Raw genomic sequence first — 14,327 nt, forward strand, 5'->3', positions numbered from 1 at the left:
TGTTGCTCTTGAATTGTGTTCCTCCTACATAAGAGAGAGAGAGAGAGAGAGAGAGAGAGAGGAGCCGTAGCACGTCGTAGCTGCTGACGACGTGCCGGATGTATATATAGAAGAACAAGACCAGTAATCTCCTACATAGCAAGTAAACAACTTAACGAAGTGTCCTGTAGTTTTTCTCCAATTATTAATGATATGTATTTAGGAAAGTGTTTTGTTTGTTAAGGGCATTGTTGTTTTTTCATTACACACACACACTCTCTCTCTCTCTCTCTCTCTCTCTCTCTCTCTCTCTCTCTCTCTCTCTCTCTCTCTCTCTCTCTCTCTCTATATATATATATATATATATATATATATATATATATATATATATATATATATATATATATATATATATATATAACCTAAATTCTGCTGTATTTGGAAAGTGTCAGTTTTGCATAATATTTGGAATAATTACATATGTACGACAATTTTACCAGAAGTACAATAATTTCAACCTGTGTAGTACGATAATATGGCCAAAACAATCTGGCAACGTTGCTGCAAAGGCGAAACAGCAGCTGCTCACAGGAGTGGTGACGCCTGTCAGAATATCCTACCGCTCCACATGCTCCAGCCCAACCATGATGCGGTGACAACAGTAGCTCAGCCGTGTTACAGGAACAGCAGAAGCCTCAGCTAGGGTATTGTGGCAGGAGACGAGGATTGATGGAGATACGGTGACTGCTTCACCTTGTATTCATCTGTCAGACTTGCTTCTCAGCCTTCAAACCATCAAACCTGCAGCGCTCATTTTAACTCTGCCAGTTGGGTCGCGTCCGGCAGGTATGAGTTGCCAGTTGTGTATTTTTCTTGCAGTGCTACCAGGTCAGGCGAGGATAGGTTAGGTTAGGGGCAACTCAGACCTGCCAGGGACACGTCCCAGCCATCCGGGGATCCCATGTCTCCACCAGTTCCCACAAGCATGGTAAGCCATACCAATTGTAGCTCCTTATATATTCTTTAGTCATCCCTCCCCACCTTCTACAAACTAGGGGATTTGGTGGGAAGGCGGGGTTTCGGGTGGAGGACTCAAAAAATTAGTAAAATTTGGCCTCAGAGTAAAACCTACAGGAAAAGTAATTCCTTTTCGGGAATTTTTGGGGCAGGTGGAACAAATGACTAAAATTTGGGTTTCCTAACCCAATGGGGGAGCTACCTCCTCTCCCCCTCGACCTTCCTTAACCTAACCAAGCGGGGGCTTGCACCAGGGAGAACAATACCAGTCTTAAGCGTCTTGCTGCCTTGCTGCTTACCAGAAACCATGAAACAGTGAAGTACCGTCAAGTCTCCCATCACACCATGTGGATGATTAATTATCATACTCACATTGTGAAGTACTAGGTCTGAGCATGTCATGAGATGATTTTTGTATTTTTCAGTATTTTTTGTATTTTCAACTCGGCTGGTTCCCTTAAGTCCAGCACAACCTTCCACAATTCCCACAATCTTTCTCTTCCAAGACAAGCTTGTGATGGACACACAAGTCAAACAGATCCCTTGTTTTGTGCAGTAACATAGCTAAAGTCAATCAATCCAACATGGCAATCTGCATGTCTGTGGCCATGGCATAATAAACTGATGTGGTGCTAGGGCCAGTTAGGTGTGATGCCATGTCACACCTCCAGTGTGCAGAGCCACACATTCTGTCTTTTGATTGGCAGCTCTCAAGTGGTGTGATGCCACATCATGGTTCCAATGCACAGGTCCACACATTCTGTCTTTTGATTGGCAGCTCTCAAGTGGTGTGATGCCATGTCATGCTTCCAGTGTGCAGGTCCAAGCATGTGTTGTGATTGGAAGATCAATCAACTAATCATCAACATACAAACACACACATTACTCTGTGCCTTCACAGGAGCTTCATCTGTATGAACTTAGAATTTGTGAGACACCTACCAGATTTTTAAAGTTGATGTGGACACACTAAAGCCATCCCCCAAATAAAATCACCTGAAATGTGTTGCATATTAAGTATCTCATCACCATATGTGAATATTTTGCTGCTTCATCAGGAGATGCTATTGGTTAGATCATCACACAGCATGCTTGGGTGCCTTGGTAGACAGGTGGAGTTGTGTGTGTGGGAGGGGGTAAGCATATACTTGATATGCAACACTAACCATTGGGGTCTCTTGGTCCAGCACTCCCCTTCCCAGTTATGGCTGTGTGATACCTGAGTTCCTGTATCAAGACTTCTTAGTGTGATCCTCTTAGTGTGTTTTATGGAATGATTTATTCTGAAATACTGTGATTTGGAGAATTAGTCTTTGCTGTGTAAGTGAATGATATCTTAAAGCCAAACCTAAGCAAACATTTAACCTTCTAATCTCAGGGGAGGGAGGAATCCCATTTAATGAAGCCAACTGCTGTCTGTAATTCTCTCACCTTAGTAAGTCATGTTTAATCACAGTTCTATGACAGGTAACAGTTAAAATTAATGGCTTCAAATACAAATGGGGAGGTAATTAGAGGGGTACACAAAGATTGGTTTTAAAACAAAACTGCACATGCTGCTGTCCACAAATGACCAGCCATCAGTAATGTGCCAGCTTATTAAGGATTGCCAAATGATCTGTAGATAATAGCCAGTGACTTAAAAAAAAAGAAAAAAAAATCAGGAGTTTCATTGCCAAGGGATAGGAGGGTAATGAGAAAATAACAGATGGTGATTTTGGTAGTTTACAAAAAGTATAAAAATATAAATAAATTGCAATTGGGTAAAGGAAGCCCTAAGCACCCAAGTCAGGTAGGAGTGACCCTATCTAATTATCCCCCTGTTTTGGTGACCAGGAGAAGGGGAAACAGTGCCTGTTCTAACCTGACAGGAGATGAGGGAACCTGAGAGTGTGTGGCTATGGGTTGGTGACTGGTAGTGGGTGGAGGAAGGCGCCTGGATGCTGTGATGCTAGTTCTGTTGTCCCTGGGTGTCACCCCAGAAGATAGGGGTCAAATGGTCTTGTGATGCAGTGATTGTGGATAAGGCTGTGTTTGATGGGGGTTTAGTGACTGTAGTAGCTGCCACTGCTTCAGGACCACCTCAAAGCCACTGTAATTGCCATTAGACATGCCTGGGTAGGACAATGCTCGTCACTTCCTATGTCCAACATTTTGCCTCCGCTTGACATATTGTCATGTCCAGTCACTGTTTACTTCCTATGTGCCTGTCCACCGTGTCTGCTGGAAGGTTGGCGTCCACTTGACGTGTTGTGTCATGGCCAGTCACTGTTGTTTACTTCCTCTGTGCCCATTCACCGTGTCTGCTGGAGGGTTGGGAGCACTGGGTAGGCTGCGTGGATTAGCACAGAAGTTGGGAGCTGGGAGGTCTGCCCTAGATGCAAGCTGGAGCCAAAAAGGAAGGCAGTAGCTGTGGAGAGGTTGGGCATTACCTCCCCCATCCTTCTGCAGAGATAATCTGCCTGATGTGGCACTGCCTTCATTGGCTGTCTCTTGCTTTTGGACTACTTTTCGTCATTGGGTTTGTCTTCTCTTCTCCTTTTCACTATTATACCTATCCTAAATCCTCCTTGATCTGGTTTTGGGAGAATTATCACTGGTAATCCTTTTGTGGGTTAACTCTCACATGGAAATGAACCAGAGATGTGCTGCACATGTGTTATGATTGGAGGAAAGGGGACAGGAGTTGGGTAGATTTTTTGGGAAAGCCAAGTACCATGATACAGTAACACTGTTAGCCAGGCAGGCAGCAACTCGCATGGAGCCAGTAGTAGTCAGGGCAGCACTCACTCTATTACCAGGTGCTGTAGTGCAGGTGGAAGCAACTCATAGAGCTTGGTGTGGTAGTGGAGTGCGAGGCAAAAAAGGCATGCAAAAATTAACATGCACAGCACAGATGTATGTTTCACCACAAGAGTGCAGGGCACAGTTATCCTGTGACTTCCAGGTCATCACAGGCACCACTCCCCACACCAGAGGCAGAGTTACACACATATGGCACATACTGTCCACTCGCTCACAGAGCACAGTCACTTGGCTGTCCTTGCAGAATGCACAGGGCTAGATGTGGGCACAACAAGCCTCACACCACTTTAAGTCTCACCACATCTGTCCAGGGGAACAGGGCACCATACACCAACACACACACACACACACACACACACACACACACACACACACACACACACACACACACACACACACACACACACACACACACACACACACACACACACACACACACACACACACACACACACACACACACACACACACACACACACACACACACACACACACACACACACACACACACACACACACACACACACACACACACACACACACACACACCATGTATGGCTGAGGATACAGACACATGAACACATGAGGGAGGCACAGCATGACCCACAGCACAACACAGAAGTGGCATGGAATGAAACACTATGGAGAGTCTGGCTCCAAGCCAGACTTTTTAATACCTTGAATTGTCACAGATTGGTTGCCACTTGCAGGCACAGCAGCCAATCAGTGACTTCAATTCTCAGGGGTGTCTGAGCATCACTAACACTTCACACACACAGCCACCACAACCACTATTTCCCTGCCGCTGTAACATTATTTTCATCATGCATTTAATCTCGCAGATGACACAAATTAAGTTAATAAAATCAGATTCTTCTACAATTACATTACTGACAGACTTGGATAAGGTGAATGGATGGAGAGATGTTGGGCAAATGCAAGTCAGTAATAGCAAATGCAAAGTACTTGGCATTGGTAGAGGGTCTGAAGACAAACTAACTTCCTTTTTCTAGTTTTGCCCACCCAACAATGATAAGAATTAAAAAAATATATTTAACCAAAAATCATAACCATTTAGCTGGGCACCTTCAAAATTGTACAGAGCTCAAGACACCAAGTCATACCTTAGTTGACTAGAAGTGGACAGTTTGGCATGGTGTCAGTTACAAGGCTTAGAACAACAATAGTAGAGCTTGTTGTGGTTGCTAACTGGTCAAGACATCTGCTGACAATGAGTGGCTCTCCCACACATTCCTGATTTTACCATGATGGTCCCACATTTACCACATTGGCCACACACAGATGAGTTTTGTTCCATGAATTATATATGCAACTCATACATTTGATAATTTTTTACTTGACAAATTTCTTAGCTGATGTGAAAAATTCAGGCATTTGTGTAAATCTAGTCTTGTTTACCAGTCAGCAGGAGACAGTAGGCACCTGCCGAAACAATAATTACTCCCAGTGAGGTCTAAAGCACTGGATCACGGGGTGCTGTGAACTTATCATTAAATCCAGCTGTGACCCCACTGAATGTTTCCCTTTGTGTCTCACAACACAAGGGGGAAGTCACAGCCTGTCCTCTAAAGACCACTCTCTTCCGCCACACAAAACTACAAGCACCTAATAACACACACACCCTTCACTGAAAATTTCAAAATTCATGGTTACTCCTACACCAGCCTCGGAGTCCCCATCTGGGGAGGGGACCACAAATGTCCCCGGGTTGGACTGCCCTTCTGATGACGACCCTAAGTGTCTTGACACCCCCCTCAACTTTTTCTTCATTAACTTTTGCAACATTCGTGGTCTAAGATCTAATTTTCAATCTGTAGAACACCACCTCTCCTCTTCTAAACCTTATCTTCTTTTCCTCACAGAAACTCAGGTGTCTGAGGCAACTGACAGTAGCCCCTTTTCTGTTCCCTCCTACTTTCTCTATCCTCATTTTTTATCCAAAACTGGATGTTGCATTTATGTGCGCAACAACTTAACCTGTTCTTGTGCCCATGCTCTTGAATATTCTGAGTTTTCCACTATCAGGCTACGATTACAGTCACTCTCAAACTAAATTTATCTGTGCTGTATACCTCTCACCTAACTCCTCTGACTACAAGAAATTCCTTGACTACTTAACTTCCAAAATGAAGCACATTTTGACTCTCTTCCCTTTTGCAGAGATCTTCATTCTTGGAGACTTCAATGTTCACCATCAGCTTTGGCTTTCCTCTCCCTTCACTGACCATCCTGGTGAACTAGCCTTCAACTTTGCTATCCTCCATGACCTAGAGCAATTGGTGCAACACCCTAGTCGTATTCCTGACCATCTTGGAGATTTGTCCAACATTCTTGACCTTTTCCTGACCTCAAATCCTTCTGCTTATGCTGTCATCCTCTCTTCTCTGTTGGGCTCCTCTGACCACAATCTCATATCTGTATCATGTCCTATTGCTCCAGTCCCTCCTCAGGATCCCCCCTAAGCGAAGGTGCCTCTGGCATTTTGCCTCTGCTAGTTGGGGGGACTTGAGGAGGTATTTTGCTGATTTTCCTTGGAATGACTACTGCTTCCATGTCAGAGACCCATCTTTGTGTGCTGAGCGCATAACAGAGGTGATAGTGTCTGGCATGGAGGCGTACATTCCTCACTCTTTTTCTCGACCTAAACCTTCCAAACCTTGCTATAACACAGCTTGTTTTCATGCTATACATGATAGAGAGGTGGCCCGCAAAAAGTACTTAAGCCTTCCATCACCAGAATCTCATGCACTTTATATTTCTGCCCGGAACCATGCCAAATCTGTTCTCTAACTAGTCAAAACTCCTTCATTAACAGAAAGTGTCAAAATCTTTCAAGATCTAAGTCCCCTCGTGACTTCTGGCATCTAGCCAAGAATATCTTTAATAACTTTGCTTCCTTCCCTCCTTTATTTCAACCAGATGGCACCACTACTATCATATCTATTTATAAAGCTGAACTCTTTGCTCAAACATTTGCTAAAAACTCTACCTTGGAGAATTCTGGGTTTGTTCCTCCCTCTCCTCCACCCTCTGACTACTTCATGCTACCTATTAAGATTCTTCGCAATGATGTTTTCCATGCCCTTGCTGGCCTAAACCCTTGGAAGGCTTATGGACCTGATGGGGTCCCTCCTATTGTTCTCTGAAATTGTGCCTCTATGCTTGCACCTTGCCTAGTCAAATTCTTTCAGCTCTGTCAGTCAACATCTACCTTTACTTCTTGCTGGAAGTTTACCTACATTCACCCTGTTCCTAAAAAGGGTCACCGTTCTAATCCCTCAAACTACCATCCTATTGCTTTAATTTCCTGCCTATCTAAAGTTTTTTAATCTATCCTCAACAGGAAGATTCTTAAACATCTATCACTTCACAACCTTCTATCTGATCGCCAGTATGCGTTCCATCAAGGCCGCTATACTGGTGATCTTCTGGCTTTCCTTACTGAGTCTTGGTCATACTCTTTTAGAGATTTTGGTGAAACTTTTGCTGTTGTCTTGGACATATCAAAAGCTTTTGATAGAGTCTGGCGTAAAGTTTTGATTTCCAAACTACCCTTCTACGGCTTCTATCCTTCTCTCTGTAACTTCATCTCAAGTTTCCCTTCTGATTGTTCTATTACTGCTGTGGTAGAAGGTCACTGTTCTTCTAAATCTATTAACAGTGGTGTTCCTCAGGGTTCTGTCCTGTCACTCACTCTTTTCTTATTATTCATTAATGATCTTCTAAACCAAACTTCTTATCCTATCCACTCCTATGCTGATGATACCACCCTGTACTTTTCCATGTCTTTTTATAGACGTCCAACCCTTCAGGAGGTAAATATTTCATGCAGAGAAGCCACAGAATGCCTGACTTCTGATCTTTCTAAAATTTCTGATTGGGGCAAAGCAAATTTGGTATTATTCAGTGCCTCAAAAACTCAATTCCTCTATCTATCAACTCGACACAACCTTCCAGATAACTATCCCCTCTTCGTCAGTGACACTCAACTGTCCCCCTCTTCTACACTGAACATCCTTGGTGTGTCCTTTACTTATAATCTTAACTGGAAACTTCACATCTCATCTCTAGCTAAAACAGCTTCTATGAAGTTAGGCATTCTGAGACGTCTCTGCCAGTTTTTCTCACCCCCCCCCAGCTGCTAACTCTGTACAAGGGCCTTATCTGTCCATGTATGGAGTATGTTTCACATGTCTTGGGGGGGGGTTCCACTCATACTGCTCTTCTAGACAGGGTGGAATCAACAGCTTTACGTCTCAACTCCTCTCCTCTAACTGACCGTCTTCAGCCTCTCTCTCATTGCTGCAATGTTGCATATCTAGCTGTCTTCTACCGCTATTTTCATGCTAACTGCTCTTCTGATCTTGCTAACTGCATGCCTCCCCTCCTCCTGCAGCTTTTCTGCACAAGACTTTCTTCTTTCTCTCACCCCTACTCTGTCCACCTCTCTAATGCAAGAGTTAACCAGTATTCTCAATCATTCATCCATTTCTCTGGTAAACTCTGGAACTCTCTGCCTGCTTCTGTATTTCCACCTTCTTATGACTTGAATTCCTTCAAGAGGGAGGTTCCAAGACACTTATCCTTCAATTTTTGACTACTGCTTTGGACCCTTTTCTGGGACTGGCATCTTGTGGACTTTTTTTTTTTTATTGGATTTTTGTTGCCCTTGGCCAGTGTCCCTCCTACATAAAAAAAAAAAAAGAAGGGTAGAATGAATGAAATGCAAGGTCAGGTCATTGTCAGTTGTTGGTAGAATACAGTGGTCTATAAGGTCATTTGTATTTTTGAGGGAAACGTGGAAGACAAAAGTTGTGACGCCTGTATGATGGCACAGCAGGTGTAACACTCCCACATGCAGGTGGCCAGCAGCAGTGTTGCCTGCAGGCAGCACCAAGGCTGGCTCTGTGCTGCCTCTGCTGCACACCAGACTGCTTGGTTTTGCATAGTGTTGAGTTTTGTAGCTTTGCTGGTTTAGTATGGTTTCTACCAGTTGAAACTTCACAGAGCCCAGTTCCATACTTCATTTTGCCTGTTATTATTATTAACTTATTATTTTTAGTAATTTTTTCTCTCTCTTGTTCTTGGTCCTGACATTTGTCATTGTCTTTCAGTAGTATGGAGCAGCAGGTGCAGCAGCAGGGTCAGGGCAGGGAGTGCCAAGAAGTGGTGAGGGACAGGACAGACTCCAGTAAGCAGCTACATCATACTGAGTAATGATGACTTGTGTTACTTTTATTTTTGGTGCTTGATATTCTTATAGCTGTCTTTTGATGTGTCTGACCAATGATGGCTTTCAGGGGAGTGTGAGACATCATGTGGAGAAAGAAAAGTCTCAGAGTCAGTCCTTTTGTAACAGCAGTGATTGTTTGTTTCCCTCTGCATCTTCAAGATTTTGTTATGTGCTGGGGTGATGTGTACAGGGAATGGCTCACTCATCCTTGACTCAGTTGTCCTAATGTAACTCTTTCTTCCAGCAGTTGAGTGACATATACAGCAGCTGATTATGGTGTTATGGTCATCACTTGTGCAGCAGCAGTGGCAGCTTCACCTGTTCTGTGAGAGCAGGACTTCATGGTACCAGATTTACCAGATAACCATTTACTTCCTTGTCCTCTTACCTGCAAGACCTTGAAAATCTTGCCAGTGTTATGTGTGTGTGTGTATGTGTGTGTGTTGAGTGTTGTGTCAGACACCAACTTGTGTGTAAGTGTAGGTGGAGGCCAGGATGGAGGAAACCAGGAGATTTGTGTGTGATGAGTGTGGGGAAATCCTGAACAGCAGCAGCAGGCATGTGCAGCATGCCCTGTCACACCGAGGAGTGACTGTGTTCTGCTGTGAAAAATGTGAGGAAGTGTTCTTGAGTGAGAGCAAGCTGAACCAACACTTGGACAAGCACAACTCTGCCAGGAAACATGAATGTGAAGTGTGTGGAAAACGGTTTCACAAATCAACAGATATGAGAGCGCATACATTACAGCATTATGGGGTGAAGGAATATAAATGTAATGAATGTGGGAAAGAGTTTGGTACCAGGAAGAGTCTTATTCAGCACAGCAAGATTCATTCTGATGTGAAGGAATATAAGTGTTTCAGGTGTGGCAATGAGTTCAGATGGAAGGGTCACCTCACACAACACATGAAGAGAATTCACAACCAAGAGAAAAGTGTCTTCTGTGACAAGTGTGGGGCAGGTTTCTTCAGCCAGGAGTGTCTAGCAAAACATAGGTTTGTTTGTTCTGTTGGAAAGAGAGAACAGAAGTGCAGCAATGATGATATGAAATTTACATCAAAGAACCAATTAGAACAACCCACGAAGGGCCCCAGGAAGGCAGAGCTCTTTGTGTGTGAGGAGTGCGACAAAGTGTTCACCCGCAAGAGTCACCTCGCTCTGCATGTCAACAAGCGACACCAGGGAATGAGCAAGCACACGTGTCCTGAGTGTGGCAGGTCCTTCAGCCAGCGGGACCATCTCAATGTGCACATGAACTCCTGCACTGAGTAGTGGAGGCAGGCTGTGCAGTGTTATAGGATGAGGCGCAGTGGAGTTGCGTTATCACTGCCAGGTAACATGCCACCTCCTGTGTGGTGTGGCAGATGGAAAGGAAAAAAAATTAGGATAAATCTTCAAGTGCATGAGGGTAAGGATGATTTATATTAATTAATTACTCATGTTTATTTATTTGTATGGGCCATCCCATGTGGAATTGCCAGCCTGGTATACAAATAGATTACAGAGGGTGTCTGAGTTATGAGGTAACGAGTTACAAACATTCAGAGATATGAGCAGTCTACTTGCAAAATGAAATTGCCAACCAAAAGTTCAAATATGTTGCTACACGCCATATTTACCTAGTATGCCACTTTGCCACTACCCATGTACCACAGCACCATACCGAAGGACTGCCCACCACCCCAGAACACAGGTCCCATTCCCTTGTAGGTCCCATTCCCTTGTACACCTGCCAGTGGATAGGACAAGCTCTATTGTGCTCTTCTGAATTAAAGAACATCTTAAAAGTGCCATGCCTATGCAGTCAACAATAATAACCAAGAGAAGAGGTAAGTTGATAAAAGAAACTGAGAAACTTCTGGGCGTGTGGATGGAACACCACAGGGAGAAGAGGACAGCACTTGCCCTCAAGCTGATTCAGAAGGCTATGAGCCTTTTTTATGACTTGAAGGCTAAGGCTGGCAAAAGTGCTGTAGGCAAAAAATTTTCTGTAAGTTCTGGATGGTTCTGTTGCTTCAGAAGACATGCTAACTTGCACCATGTGCCTGCCAGTGGTAAGGGAGCAAGAGCCGATGAAGTAGCAGCAGAAAATGCCCCAAGATGCTCCAAGAAATCATTGAAAAGGAAGACTATACCCCTTAGCAAATATACAGTGTTGACAACATTTATAAGTGCATTCAGAATGTCAATGCTGCATGGAAATAACATAGTGTGACATGAATTCAGCATGGAAGGTTTTATACCCACACTATGTTAACATTTCAGAGGATTTGACCAGGAAGAGGAGGCAAAAAAAATCATTAGCAGTCTTGTTGCCATAAGTGGAAAGCTACATCTGGACTTAAAAGACCTTGAAGAGCTGCTTGAGTTGCATGCAGAGGATTTAACTAATGAAAAGTTAATAGAGCTGGTACAAATGCTAAGAATAGAACATAAGGAAGAAGAACCTGTCCATGTTAAGAAGTTTGACACTAAATTGATGGCTGAGGGGCTTTCTTATCTGGAGAAATGTCTTTCTATTTTTGAGAATCAGAACCCAAATGCTGAGAGATTCTTGAAGGTATCAACAGCCATGAATGATGCTAATCATTGTTATAGTCTCATGTATGATGAAAAAGAAAAACAGTGCAAACTTAATTAGAGCAATTTTTCAAGCCAGTGCCTTCAACCTCAGCAGCCTCTCCAACTCCATTCACTGCTGTACCTTCAACCTCAAGAGCCTCCACACATTTATTAACTGCTTCCTACTCAGATAAAGAAGAAAATGTTGCAGGCAGAAGAAACCTTTGACAAAGAAGAGACTGATGCTGAAGACCTGCTGTAAGTTCACCATCTCTACACCTCTCGTCTTAGTCTACCAGAATCATTGGTAAGAAAATAGTTTTTTATGTTGAGATAAATTATTCTTAAACATGGTATCAAGTAAGTAAGCATTACATTGTTTGTGGAACGTATGATTTTTTTTCTTTTTAATGGAAAAATTATGATGACAAGTTACGAACAAAACACGAGCAGCCTTCCAGAACATACCTCGCTCGCAACTCAAACACCCTCTGTGTTATTATTATTATTATTATTATTATTATTATTATTATTATTATTATTATTATTATTATGAAGAGGAAGGCCATAATGGAATGGATGAACTGTGTGAAGAGAGCACTGGGTAAGAGAAGAGTGACTGTGCAACAAGCAAGAGTGTGTGCGACAGAGGTGAATGGAGAGCAAGTGGTGAGTGCATGTAAGTGACATAGTCTCATTGACCCTTGGGAAGGGGTGTGGGTGCACCTGGTGGGACCAAGTGGCACATGGACCCAGTTAGAGTGTGGGGCATTCTGTAGGAAGTACCCTGCATCTGCTATGGTCTCAGGATTGAAGTAGGTAGGGGATAGGGAACAGTCACATCATAAATGGACAAAGGTAAACCAGTATACAGTGTGGGTCATTCTGTAGAAAGTACCCTGCATCTGCTATGGTCTCAGGATTGGAGTAGATATGGGGTAGGAAACAGTCTCATTATAAAGGGACAGAGATAAAGCAGCGTATAATGTGGGTCCTTGCTGTGGATGTGTGTTGCCAGCTGTGCTGTGTCTGGAGTATAGCAAGGTGGGTCATGAGACTTTCCCATTCCATCAGGGACTGACAGGGCTAGGAGTGTAAAAGATGTGTCTGTGAATGTGTGGTGCCTTGCGTAGGCCAACTCCTGTGGAATTGCCCACTTGGTATATAGGTAGATAGATGAATAATTTATTTATTTATTTATTGTGTGTGCATGTGTGTGTTTGGTGCTATCCTGGGGAACATGTTACAGTCACTCAGAACAAGGAGACTTCTTAGGACTCTTGCCGCCTTAGTTTAGAAGAAAACTTCTCTCATGAACTGGAGATCTTATATTTGAAAGACAGATGATTGTGTGTTTCAGACAAATGTTTCATAAAGTTTTATTAAACCTGATGACTTTTCAGAGCAAACAGTGATTCATGTGAAGAATCCTTATACAGATTCCTTTTTATGTTCCCTACTCTTCCAATCTGACGTGTTCTTTCTCTCCACAGGTGAGGCAGTGCTGTGAGTCATGTGAGCTGTGTCCACCTGCCTCCTTGAGGATGGATGTAACAGAGGTCAGGCAGACAGGAAATGCTTTATATCCCAGAGAGGCTAAAGGAGTACATGTAAAAGATGTGCCATGTCCATTCATTCCTAGTTTGCAATAGGAGCATAAGTTGCTGTTGCATCTTTGTTGCTGATTGGACAGTGGCTCTTTTATCTTTAACCTTATCAGTGATTGGCCCTTGGCTCAGTCACCCTGTCTCCCACTTAGCACAAATGCTGGACTCTCCATACTACAAGTTATACTTCTCTTTTCTCCATCTCCCTTTTGTACAATACTTACTTTTTTATTTATTCATTTTTTTTTTAATATTGAACAGAATGACTACAGTAGTTTTGAATATGATAAAACAATGATTGACTGAGATAATGTAAGGTGAAATCATCGGCAGAACTGAAAATGTTTAGACCCCTTTTTGTTCTGTGCTGCTTTTTTACATAATACTGTAAATCAAATTTGTGATATGTGATAGAGAAAGTTCCCCAGAACATGACGGTGTTGTAAGGTTTCAGTTAAGGTGGAAAGGAAGGCTGGTAAATGTTTTTTTTAATCTCAAGCTGTTGGTGCAAGACAATGGAGGCTGTGTACATGTGTTTGTCCTTACAGTGCCAAGCTGCTGTTTTGTGTCTACAGCTTTGGATAAAATGTTGCTACTACCCTTCTTTTCTGTCTTATTTTAAATCTAATAATACCATTATGTTTAGAAAAATCTACATGTGATGTGAGCAGTCATTAGATGAGGGCTGAGTTGTTAAGCAGCTAGCTGTTTGTTGGTCCCTGAAGTGGCAATATCCATGTGTGTGTTTGCATAACAGGGTGGTTAGGATGTCTACTACCCCTATAGAGGCCTTTGGAGGATGTGATAGGGTTTAATTAAGTCTTAAATAAGAGTGGACTACCTATGTACACACACACACACACACACACACACACACACACACACACACACACACACACACACACACACACACACACACACACACACACACACACACACACACACACACACACACACACACACACACACACACACACACACATATTTGAAAAGTTCCCAGGCATTGTCAGCCCTCAGTTTCCAGGCCTGAAGGGGACAGTTGACACAATGATGATAGTGACACCTTGCACAACTTAACACTACACACTCAAACACTAGTGCTT

At 43.1% G+C, this 14,327-nt stretch overlaps 1 protein-coding gene across 2 annotated transcripts; it reads left to right on the forward strand.

The window, feature by feature from the left end:
• The first annotated feature begins 9,550 nt into the window (after positions 1-9,550).
• Positions 9,551-14,182, forward strand: LOC135104732 (zinc finger protein 117-like). Of its 2 annotated transcripts, none has more exons than XM_064012273.1 (2): positions 9,551-11,924; positions 13,111-14,182. In XM_064012273.1, the coding sequence occupies exon 1, from the start codon at positions 9,551-9,553 to the stop codon at positions 10,325-10,327; it is 777 nt and encodes a 258-aa protein (XP_063868343.1). In that variant the 3' UTR covers positions 10,328-11,924; positions 13,111-14,182. The 2 variants fall into 2 exon arrangements, with proteins under 2 accessions (XP_063868343.1, XP_063868344.1); XM_064012274.1 differs by having other exon boundaries at positions 9,551-10,463.
• The last annotated feature ends 145 nt before the right edge of the window (positions 14,183-14,327 follow it).

This window comes from Scylla paramamosain, chromosome 11 (genome assembly GCF_035594125.1).
Source record: "Scylla paramamosain isolate STU-SP2022 chromosome 11, ASM3559412v1, whole genome shotgun sequence".
Classification (NCBI taxonomy): Eukaryota; Metazoa; Arthropoda; class Malacostraca; order Decapoda; family Portunidae; genus Scylla; species Scylla paramamosain.

Coding starts and splice junctions, on each gene's coding strand:
- LOC135104732 (XM_064012273.1), top strand. CDS start 9,551: ATGGAGGAAACCAGGAGATTTGTGTGTGATGAGTGTGGGGAAATCCTG.